Source organism: Eucalyptus grandis, chromosome 7, assembly GCF_016545825.1.
Source record: "Eucalyptus grandis isolate ANBG69807.140 chromosome 7, ASM1654582v1, whole genome shotgun sequence".
Lineage (NCBI taxonomy): Eukaryota > Viridiplantae > Streptophyta > Magnoliopsida > Myrtales > Myrtaceae > Eucalyptus > Eucalyptus grandis.
Genome location: NC_052618.1, coordinates 2,021,515 through 2,032,962, shown reverse-complemented (window position 1 = coordinate 2,032,962; position 11,448 = coordinate 2,021,515). Strand labels below are relative to the sequence as shown.

Below are 11,448 nucleotides of genomic sequence, written 5' to 3'. Positions count from 1 at the left end.
GCATGTTAACCTCGATGGCCCCATTCATTTCTAAGCGGTCAGGTGCTGAAGACTCGTTGATATCCTGCTAGAAACAACGAAATCGATCAAAAAGGAAAAATGAACTAAGCCATCTCGATTTGCTTCTCCAGCAATCGGAAGGAGCAAACTCAAGGCGTAAGGAGGAAGGACAAAAGTGAGAGAGAAAGTAGACTAGGTGAATCCCTCCTCAGTCGCAAAAAAAATTCTCCTCCTTACTTCTCTTGTGTCTTCGAACATCCTGATTTGAGAGAGAAAATAAACACGGTTAAGAGAGAGGGGTAAATGAGGGAATGGGAAGAGAGAATTCGGAATAGATCCAAAAAATCTTTTGTGAAACTTCCGCTAGCCCGTCCTCCCCTCCCCTTCGGTGGATCCGTCCTCACCGCAATTTTCACCCCCGAATGCCTTCTGCCTTGACTGCCTAGCGATTGTCTAAGAGAGGCTCAACCCAACAAACTAGCGACTCGAAAAGTGGAATATAAATTGCACAATTAAATGGGAGAGATGCTAAGCACATAGCAATTGGCAGGAGGATTTTCTTGGTGAGAAATTTCATCCAAATCTTGGTATGTAAATATCTGCTAATTGCTATGTGCTCAACATTTCTCCCATTTAATTGTGCAATTTATTTCTCCCGTTTAATTGTGCAATTTATATCCCACTTTTTCGAGTCGCTAGTTTGCTAGGTTGAGCCTCTCTTAGACGATTGCTAGGCAATCAGGGCAGAGAATTAGTGATGAGGATGGAATCCGCTGAAGGGAAGGGAAGGATGGGCCAGCGGAAGTTTCACAATGTTTCGGATCTCCTCCAAATTCTCTCTTCCCATTCCCTCATTTGCCTCTCTCTCTTAACTGTTTTTATTTTCTCTCCAAATCAAGATGTTCGGAGACAAAAGTGAGGAGGAGAAATTTTTTTGCAACTGAGGAGGGTTCATCGAGTCTACTTTCTCTCTCCCTTTTCTCCTTCTCGAGCTTGCCCCTTCCGATTGCTGGAGAAACGAATCAAGATTGGTTAGTTTATTTTTCCCTTTTGATCGAATTCGTCGTTTCTGATAGGACATCAGCGAGTCTTCAGCACCTGACCACTTAGAAATGAATGGGGCCGTCAATGTTAACGCGCATCCATGTATTTACCTTTTCATATCTACTTTTGCTCTTCATTGATGGATTTCATTATGATGCGATGACAGAAACTAATGCCCTTCAAAATCTAAATTATTGCCCACTTACACCAATCCTCTTTTCTTATCTAATTTTTTCCTCCTTTTTCCTTTCTGTCACTCCCCTTTTTTTTATTTTTCTTTTCCTATTTTCCATTATTCCTTATTTTCTCTTCCCTTGCGCTGTCCATCATCTTCTTCCCGAGAACGACTTCTTCCCTGCGAACCTCCTCTTCAACCGAATCCCACCATTTTCTCATGAGCCCTTGCCGGCGCTCAGGCCACTGCCGAGCCACCACCTGGCGTCGATCATTTTGCATGACAACGCTAGTCACCGCCGGCCAATCACTCAGTCGCCGGCCATGCCTTGCCAGCCATAACCGAACCTCACCGGCGACTTCAATGTCGCCGAAACACGTGATACAAAACGGCATCCATTCCAACAGAACGAGCACACAAATGAGTGGATAGGAAACTAACCATGGCGGTCTCTAACCGCGGGCTTCTCTGGCTTAAGGAATGGCATCTCCGGCGGTGAGGCGGTCACGGCCAACTCGAACGATGAGGACTATGCCACCAAAAAAATCAAAGAAAATGCCGATTCAGTCTCAGTTTAGTGACTCAACCCGACCCAACTAATCAGACTTTCAGAAACCAAAGCATTCATAACGGACAATGAACGATGAGAAACCGCAAAAGCCTCGCCTTTTTCTCGACGGCAATCCCACCCAGAATCCCAAAAAACTCGAAGACTTTTCAATGTTCCCGCACGGACAAGACAGAGACAGAGACACCCATATTCAAGAAAAAGCGTCCGCGCATACAGAGACGGTACCTTGTCCAGACGATGACGACCCAACCGGGCCGCGAGAGACGAGGGCGTGATGATGGTGGCGGCGGCCGTCGCCGTTCAACCGTGGGCATCGCCGGCAGTGCTCGCTTTCTCGTCACTCGCTCTGCGAACGAGAGAGAGAGAGATTTTCTTGAGGGGCGACTGTCCTCTGCTTTTTAGAACAGGAAAAGAAAGGGAAAAATCTTAATGACTGCACCGTTACGCTTCCTGTAGGTTATCATTATAGATTAGGAAGTTATTTTCGAATTCAAAATACATAACCGTCTGTGATAACTGCTTTTAGTGGGATATAAAAGCTCACTTTATCATCTTTGTAACGCATATTCACACAAATTAATGATAGCATGTTTTTTTTTTTTCTAATTTTCTCACAAATTTACATTACTTGCAACCTTTCAAATTTGGTAATTGCATGTCTATTTTTCCTTTTGACATATCGTCCCATTTATATTTCAATCCAAAATTAGCAAAGGACCTTTTAACCATTTTGTTTATTCAATTTGATCATCTCCTTTTGAATAAAAAAAAAATCATAAATTTCGATACATTTGTAACAAATCAATGGTAAAATTTCAAATTGGTATATTCATCAACTGTTACATAACATTTTACTATGTAATTTGATGGTAATATTTAATGAAAATTAATATAAAATAAATTTATAATAAGTGTAATAGTTTTAACCCTAGATAAATACCCCCATGTCATATTGAATTACTGGACAGACGAAGAAGAGGAAGGAAGAAGGAGAAGAATAGGGAATGAGCGCGTTCGGAGGAGATAGCTGGGCAAGAGAAGCCCAGCACCGGAAGAGAAGAGTCGACGATCTGGCCGTGGAAGGCCTCGACGCCTCCTCCTACAAGAAGCTCTCCTCCGGCAAGTTCGCCTGCCTCGTCTGCCCTGGCGCCCCCGTCCTCGATTCTGCTCTCATGCTCTCCGTGCGTCTCCAGTCTCTGCTTACGCCAACTTCTGTCGCTCAATCAATTTTTATCTTGTGGGTCTGTTTTGTCTTGATAGGCTGGAGGATTGTAGCGATTCTGCTAGATAATTTGCTTGTGGTTCTGTTTTGTCTTGATTGGTTTTCGGTTTGATGAGTAGCTGGAGGATTTTAGCGTTCTTGCTAGATAGATGAGACAAGTTATGGGTCTGACGGGCCATTTGATCCCGATAAATCTAGTTGTCGGGATGGGAAAATGTGTGATCAATGTCTTTTCCGTCCAGTCCCCGGAATTTCGGGGTTGGCCTCGGCTGGCAAACGACCATCGAGTTGCGATTTTGAATCTGACCAAGTGTGTTTTCGGGCGTCCCTCTCGGCCGACTGTCTTGTGGATCTGCTTTATTGGACTACCGTGCACTGAAATGTCGCATTTCTAATACGATGGTGTTGGTGGTTTGATTTGGTTGGAGAACTGTGCCATGGCAATGGCAGGTACTAACTAAATTGCTTGTCCTGCTTGTGATGTTTTTTTTTTTCCTGCTATGTCATGTCGGTTGCGCATGAGACGATGTGGATTTTCCATGTCTTATCTGCAAATGATGAGTTGCTTTGTTTCGTGGTGATTCAACTCGTTTATGCTTCACTATAAGAAAGACATTAGAATGAGAAAGCTTGGATTTTAAAGAATTGAAATACATTTAAGTGGAGGTTTGCTGGATGTTTGAGAAGCCGATGTTATTTGGGGCACGTGATCATTGTATGGATCATTATAGTTTTCTGCTGCACAGATTGTCTTGTGAATGTAGATAGTTTAGATATTTATTAGTTTTGCATGTTGATATTCTTTTATTATGCAGATGCATTGCAAGGGGTCACACCACCATGTTGCATTGTCGAGATTGAAGGAGACAGAATTGAAAAAGAAGGATGAGATCGACAAGAGAATAGCCTTGTCTGATTGTACTGTTAATACCGGCACTAGTACTTCTATTTTAAACAGGATAAAAAGTAGACCCTTGATTGAGCAAACAAGGAAGGCCGTTTCTGAAGTACTTGATAAGGGAAACACTAGACAAGACGTCCATAACAATGGTCACAGTGGAAAAATATGTGGGAATCTCCATGGTAATGAAACCTCACATGTGAGCGAAAGCTTCTGTTTCGCTGCAAAAGAAGCAGCTGAAGAGGTGGTTGTACAGCAACAACTTAGTATGAGAGAGCGCCATGAAAGAGAGCTCAAGTTTACTTCTGCAGGTTGGAAGCACGACTGCAATGGCAGATGGTTCAAGGATGAAAATGTGAGTTCTTTCATCAATTTGAATTACATTATATTATTTTGTAAGGCATCACGCAGTTGTAATTTGTAATATTTACAATAAGGACGACTGAAATCTGGCTCTCTACTATTCAGTAAATGCCAGTTGTGCAGATGTGATATCTGTATTTTATCTTAGGCATTGATTGTGGCAACTTTATGGCATTTGCAGGTTGAATTCGATTCAGACGAAGAAGATCCAAATATTTGTCTTGGATAACACGTAGATCTTACACTCTTTATTTCAAGCAATTGATAGCAGAGAACTATTAAGACTAATGAGAGGTGTTCATGTGAAAGTTTGATGTCTTGACCTGCCAGGCTGATCTCTCATAATACCAATCAAATATTACTGCAAATTTCCATCCACAGGTCTTAAATACTTCAAGAAATGTTTAAGTTTAAACTGAATTTGGCCGCCATACAATAGAATTAGGACTTTTTGGACAATTTTCCCGATGAATATGACTGTTCTACTATGATGACACATTCCTACAGCTTCTAGTAGCCACCGCAAATATAGTAATTCCAATGCTGTAAGAATTCGATATTTTGCTTCTATACTAGAGCGAGTGACGGTAATCAGTTTCTTGCTACACCATAAGATAAATGAGTCAGCTAAAAAGAAACAGTAACCCATAGTGGAGCAAAGATCTTGAGGGTCACCAGCTTAGTCAACATCAGAATAAATTGTTCTTAAGGTAGAATTAGTAGAAAAGTGAAGACCAGGAAACAACGTACTCTTGACGTAGTGATGAATTCTAAGAATTATAGTAAAATGGGTTGTATGAGGCGTGTGAACGACATAAGTGATGTTAGGACAAGTAACCATGATATATATATATAAAAGTGCTAACTAATTGCCAATAAAGTGTAGCATTTAGAACAAGAGTTTCCATCCTTGTCATTGAATTTGACATTTGACTTAATGAGAGTGGAAGTAATCTTGTCATTAGTGAGGTCAGCTCAAGAGATAAAATTAGTGAAATTTTTGGTTTGAGAGAGATAATAACTAGAAGTATCATACACAACTTCCAACCAAGAAAATAGCTTTGTCACCCAAGATTTTTCATTTCAAACTGTTCATTGAGATACTAGTGGAGTTTACAATGCCAGTTTGATTATTGACATTAATAACAATATCATTAACATACAAAAGTAGCATAATGTACCCATGACATGTGTATCGGACAAAGAGAGCATAATCAAAATGATTGGATTTAAAATCAAGAGACTCCATGGTTGAGCTAAACATGGAATATTACGTATGGGGAGCTTGCTTCAATCCATATAATACTTAATGTGATCGGCACACTTTGTTAGATGAATAAGTGTATCTAGGAGGAGGTGTCATATAAACTTCCTCTATGAGATCACCATTAAGAAATGCACTTTTATCATCTACTTGAATATAGAAGCCAACGCTTAATAGAAGCAACAACAAGAAGACTTCAAACTGAGGTGAGCAACAAGGACAAAAGTATAATCATAATCAATGTTGTACTCTTAAGTAAAGCCTTTTGCTACTAGCTAAGCTTTGTAGTGATTCACAGTACCATCTACTTTGGTTTTAATCTTATATACCCATTTACAATTGATAGTAGACTTATCAGGAGGCAAATCAACAATGCATAAGATAGTGGCTTCCAATTCATTAATAATAACTTCTGAAAAGCTCTTATGTTTGTACTTAATTTTACCCAGCCTTCTGGTGGTGGGGAAGAATTGTTCTTCCGCATCACTTAGGGGGCATTCATGATGACACTGACTTGACAAAGTTGATTGGAAGGTATTAGAGTTGGAAGACGCGTATCAATTTTATGTCTTACAAGGATTTTTTGATCAAAGATAGTGGCATTCATATTTGATGCAACAATGCATAAAATAGTGGTCCAGCAACCTCAATGATAAAAGAAAAGGAAGAAGATGAAGAAAGCCAAGATCATATGTACAGGTAAATGAGGTCAAAGTTCCTTGGTGATCTACCAAAAGTTTTTTTTTTTTAAATCCAAATCAAGCCAGCATATAAATGGCGGTGCAACATCCTCAACAATCAACCAAAACAATCCAAAGAGCATAGGCACCTGCAAAAAAATAAAAATAAAGAACTATATCAAAAAAAAGTAATGACCCTTGAGTGATGAGCTTAGAGGTATAGCTCCTGTTTGAATGTCCAATGGACGTAATTCTTGCATCACTCCATTGAGATTTCGTAAAACTACTTTCGGTTGTTCAAATATTGGGAATTTGAGAATCCTTACTTTGGTATTATAAACAATTTCATGAAATTACTATGGACTATTCTAAAGACTTAAAATTATTTGATGATTATTAGACGTTAATATTTAGATATTCTGACAATTCGTGTATTCATGACGACGACCAAGGCAACAACATGTGTGAAATGAAAGTTCAAGCTGCTCCTCCTCTCTCTTTTGAGGCCTCCTTCGGGGTCTTCTAACCCCCTTTTATCGAGAGCGTCAGTATGGAGTTTTCATATATTTGAGTGGACCACCTAAGCGTCCGTGGTCCCCATGGATGACGTCACAAATCGGGGCCCGGTGACGCAAGCAAGGCATCGTTTCCATCTTCTATTTATGTGTGCGCGCGCAAAAAAGGAGGGAGGGATTGGGGGCCGAGCTTTGCTTTTTGTTGTTGATGGGCCTACGAAAGTAAGGAAAACGGGAAGCTGGGTGTCTTGGGCCCGAAGATTTATTAAATGAGTGGGCCGAACAAGCTGGCCTGCTCAATCTTTTGCAAAATAAATGGATATTTAAAATATCAACAAAAATTCGGTTGTCAATACATGTAAAGATGATTGCACGTTATTAGAACACAATTGAATTTAAGGCATGAATTCAGATGTTTAGTCCATTTCGAGGGCATATTGGCAAAATTCCCTTGATGGTCCCTGAACTCCTCAAATCTTAAGTGCGAAAAATCCGAACATTTCTTCCCAAATCACTCTTCCATGGGATTGATTCGTATCGATCTTGTCCCTCTCATTCCAATCTACATTACCACCATCAACAATTCTCATTTCTAGGCCTGCAGTTTTACAACAACAAAACTTAAGACCTCGGTCCTTGCACTCGAGTTTCAAATGCAATATCAAGGTCTTTGGCATGAGGACTACGGCCAACACTTTCTTTTGGTTTTTGAGTTTTACCAATCGACTTATTATCCGACATGGCTTCAAGTATGACACACTATATATTTAAAATAATAATTTTTTTAAAAATACACGAGATCCCTCCCTGCCACATAAAAAAAAGTGGGCCGAATGGTGCATCGAAATGACTTAATTACACAATATTTAAAGCATTTAAGATTGAATCTTTGATTTCGAGACATGGTCGAAACTTGAGGTAAATCCTCCTACATAGATTGCTCCTCAACCAGAGGAAATTTAAAACGAAAAATTATAATATTAAAAGAGAGACGATCCGATCAAATACCATATTAAAACCAAACTTAACATGATTCTCATTAAGAGAATACACCCTCGCTCAAAAGTCCAGAAGCATGCTGATGAGAACAACTGGATAGGAGGATATAAGCACATAGGAAAATATCAGAAAGATGGAATGAATCCCAACGAAGGATGGTCAGACCCAAACTGATGATGAGAGGCACTCTGTTGCACTAGCATGAGCTGTCCATCCACAAAGCCTGGCCTGACTAGTTGCTTGAACGCCATGCTGCATTAGTGACGATCCACATAGTATCCAAAGGTAAAACTGAGCCACCCATGTGGCAGAGATGGATCCGTTCATTCGGAGCAATAAAGATAATCAGAGCCACCTCTTACATCCTCTGCATATGCATAGCCTCAAGCAAAGCATGGGGAAAACAACAAATTAGCACATTATTCTTGCAAGGAACAAATCTGAAGCATCACTATTTTGGTGGATTATTCTCTCCCATTGTCCTACAGTACAAAGCACCCTTTTCATGGGCATTTCGGGACAGAAGCTACTAAGAAATATTGGTTGGAGATAATTTGACAGTCAGAATATTTCGTGAAAATTTTAGCTCTCTCTAATTGAAGCAAAGCCCCCTTCACCAGCCTGCTCACAGAAACTGCTACAGCTATATGGTAGAAATTTTGTATTCAGGTTGTGAATCTCTAACTCCTCGTCATTGGATATCTCCTGCAGAAGCTGCACCGGCTTATCTGATGGGCCATTTTAACATACAAAGATGCAGAGCCACAACAATGACAACCATCATGCCATCTTAGGCACACGTGAGTCCCAGAGGTCCTCCATTCAATCAGCTGAATGAACAGCAAGCAACAACCATTCTCTTACCTAATTATGGCATGATTTGCAGATCCAAACTAATAAAGAAAATTGCATATGTTGCCACCGAGCTACATCTGGCACTTTAATAGGAAATGGAGTAGTGATTGTTGCGAAAAGCCATGGAAAATTCATAATAGAAACTGCATTGGAGGTTGCAACAAATAGGCTACGATGCTGAGTTGTAATACCTGCACATGACCATGTAGACAATTTCTCAGAATGTGGAATTTCCGGGACTTTATTCTGTCTTCTCCTGTATGACAAAGAAAAGCAATCTTTTTTTTTTTTTTCTTCTTCTTGAAGGTTGACAAAGAAAATAATAATGAATTGGAAATAGCACCAACCTTGACTAGGCAGAAAGTTGTGCCTTTGTGAAGAGCTGCCCAACTTTGGACAATTGCACAGCTACAACTCTCAAGGTTTACCACCAAGAGGTTTGTCGTCTAAAGGTTATGAACAAATAAAGCACTGTATCAAAACCTTAGCTTCCTTTTAACATAAGTCTTTTCATTTTCATGACAAGCAAGCTAAACAAATAGTTAAATGAACAATGTTCCTGATCTAGAACGGTACATATCACAAAGAAAAGTCATCTACGGAAGAGATATTTAAGAGCTATCCAATGCCAAATGAAAGTAAGACTCGGCTGCAACAAAGACAATAATAACACCCACCACTAAAATGAAAAACCCATCAAACCCAAGGTCTTTTCTTAAAGTTATCATCCGCATATTTTTACCCATTATAACATGCACTACTTCATATAGTCACGACTTCCCACTAGAGCATTTGACAGCCTTAATGAGTTTGCCTTATATTAATCAACAAAGATTCTCTCACGTCAAAGCAATATCTAGTCAATGAACCACTAAATCAGTGAGGTCGCCACAGTCACATACAGCTAGGAACAGACAATGTCAATTCAATACACTCACAATCACTCCTTCACTCCCACCAAGTAGTTATAGCCTCCCAAAGTATCTACCTTCTAAGATCCACCACTGGAATAATGAAGGAGTAACAAAGACATTCTGCCAATATCATAACTTGGCTTCAGGTACCAAAAAAGCAACAAAACATTAATGTAAGTACATATAAGATTTCATACTGAGGAGTCATTTAGGTTTTACCCTCAAGAACATTGTTACTAATCAAAGGGTTGTTGAGAAAATATTGGTGTCACTTACCAAAAATACAACTCCATAGTTACAACTATAGAAGGAACTAAAGACTTGACAACCCTATCAATAAGTGAATTAATTGGCTCTCTAGAAGCATATGAGAAAAGACTAATGGCACAAGATGAAGATTCAGTTGAAAATGCCTTTCAGTCTAAAGTAAATATACGGTCTCATCAATCTAAAAATGGTGGAAGGAGCTCATGGAAAAACAAAAGAGGAGGAGAAATAATAAAAAAAGGAAAATTATCCACCTTGTGGTATTTGCAAAAAAACAAATCATTTGGAGAAAAGTTGTTGGTTTAAAAATAAAAAACAATGCCGCTTTTGTAAAGATATGGCCACATAGAAAAAGATTGTCTCTCAAAAATAAATAATCGAGCAAACTATGTAGAAAAAAAAGAAAGTGAAGAAAATACATTCTACACAGGCCAAGCGGCAAATGACAATAAAAGTGAAACATGGTACATCGATAGTGGGTTATATTCATATTGATAAATCGATATAAAGTTGGGCAATGGTGCATTATAGATAAGGAAAAAGGCACCATCACCGTGGAAATGAATAAAGGCGCAAAATATATACATAACGAGTCCCTCAGACAAAATCTCTTAAGAGATACAAAGTGGGTATTCTCTATATTTTAATAGAGAGAGACAAATATAAAAATATCATTGAGATGAAAAATAACAATTTTCCTATTCAATGAAATATGAAAAGATATAGCCATGAAAGCACACGATATATATATATATAAAGTCCTATAGAGAGAGAGAGAGAGAGAGAGAGAGAGAGAGAGAGAGAGAGAACAAAGGATTGGCAGAGAGTAAATATCATCCTGTTCCATGAAAAGTTTTTGCAGAAAACTAATCCAGGTTAACTTACAAAGAAAACAGTTTCGCAACTGACTGCGGTCTCTCATAGCCATCCTCCTTTTGTTCAGGGTACTGACCCAATAACTCAGCAATGCCTGTTGCCATAGCTTCTGCCTTCTTAACATATGGAAAAGTTTACTCCTCAAAGAAGTGAGACAACCACAGATACATAGACAAGCACCTGATGTTTGGTCTCCAGATCCAAAAGCTTAGCATCATTTCGAGCAGAGCCCTTAGGCAGGCCCACTGCTAATTAACAGGTAAGTTTTGACTATAAGCTGTGGCAAACCTCAGAAGATGATACATTGATTTTGAGTCTCTGACATTAATTGGTGCAAAACAAATTTTGAAGCGATCTTCAAGAGATAGCCCTGGGACCTTCTCCAACATGTCTATCACCCTCTTAATATGGTCATGCCGACACAAGAAGTATGAGCCATCAAGACGGCAATTTTCACCAAATTTCTAGAGTAGCTTGCAGAACGTAACATTGGGAAGTTGGCAAGCAAAGAGCTCAACCTGCTCAAAGAAAGGAAAGAGACCCACCTTCTTAACTTCTTCAAATGGCTGCTTCAAACACTCAATGAGGTACTCTAAATCATTAAGCTCAAAGGTAGTTGTAAGCCCATCAGGATATCAGCTTCCTCTTCTACCAGCTCTTCCGGCAATCTGCTTCACCTGTGAAGCGGGAACTGGCACCATCTTATCACCGTTATACTTCGAGAGAGTGGAAAACACAACCCTTCTGATATTCAGATTGAGACCCTTGCAAAGATCTCCCCAATATCTTAGGTAAGTCAAGG

General features: G+C 39.5%; 1 protein-coding gene and 1 long non-coding RNA gene across 2 annotated transcripts; one reads left to right on the top strand and one right to left on the bottom strand.

Moving 5' to 3' along the window:
* The first annotated feature begins 2,756 nt into the window (after positions 1-2,756).
* Positions 2,757-4,673, top strand: LOC120295582 (sodium channel modifier 1-like). The gene is made up of 3 exons (XM_039316824.1): positions 2,757-2,971; positions 3,828-4,268; positions 4,458-4,673. Exons 1-3 carry the CDS (start codon positions 2,795-2,797, stop codon positions 4,503-4,505), a joined length of 666 nt encoding a protein of 221 aa, XP_039172758.1. The 5' UTR covers positions 2,757-2,794; the 3' UTR covers positions 4,506-4,673.
* Positions 4,674-8,159: 3,486 nt separating this feature from the next.
* On the bottom strand, positions 8,160-9,199 carry LOC108957361. Its single transcript, XR_005552643.1, has 2 exons — positions 8,937-9,199; positions 8,160-8,845 (listed from the first exon to the last, which is right to left on the bottom strand). It is a non-coding gene; the product is annotated as an uncharacterized LOC108957361 (long non-coding RNA).
* Positions 9,200-11,448: the final 2,249 nt, after the last annotated feature.

Coding starts and splice junctions, on each gene's coding strand:
- LOC120295582 (XM_039316824.1), top strand. CDS start 2,795: ATGAGCGCGTTCGGAGGAGATAGCTGGGCAAGAGAAGCCCAGCACCGG. Junction 2,972..3,827: donor ATTCTGCTCTCATGCTCTCC/GTGCGTCTCCAG, acceptor TTTATTATGCAG/ATGCATTGCAAGGGGTCACA. Junction 4,269..4,457: donor GATGGTTCAAGGATGAAAAT/GTGAGTTCTTTC, acceptor TGGCATTTGCAG/GTTGAATTCGATTCAGACGA.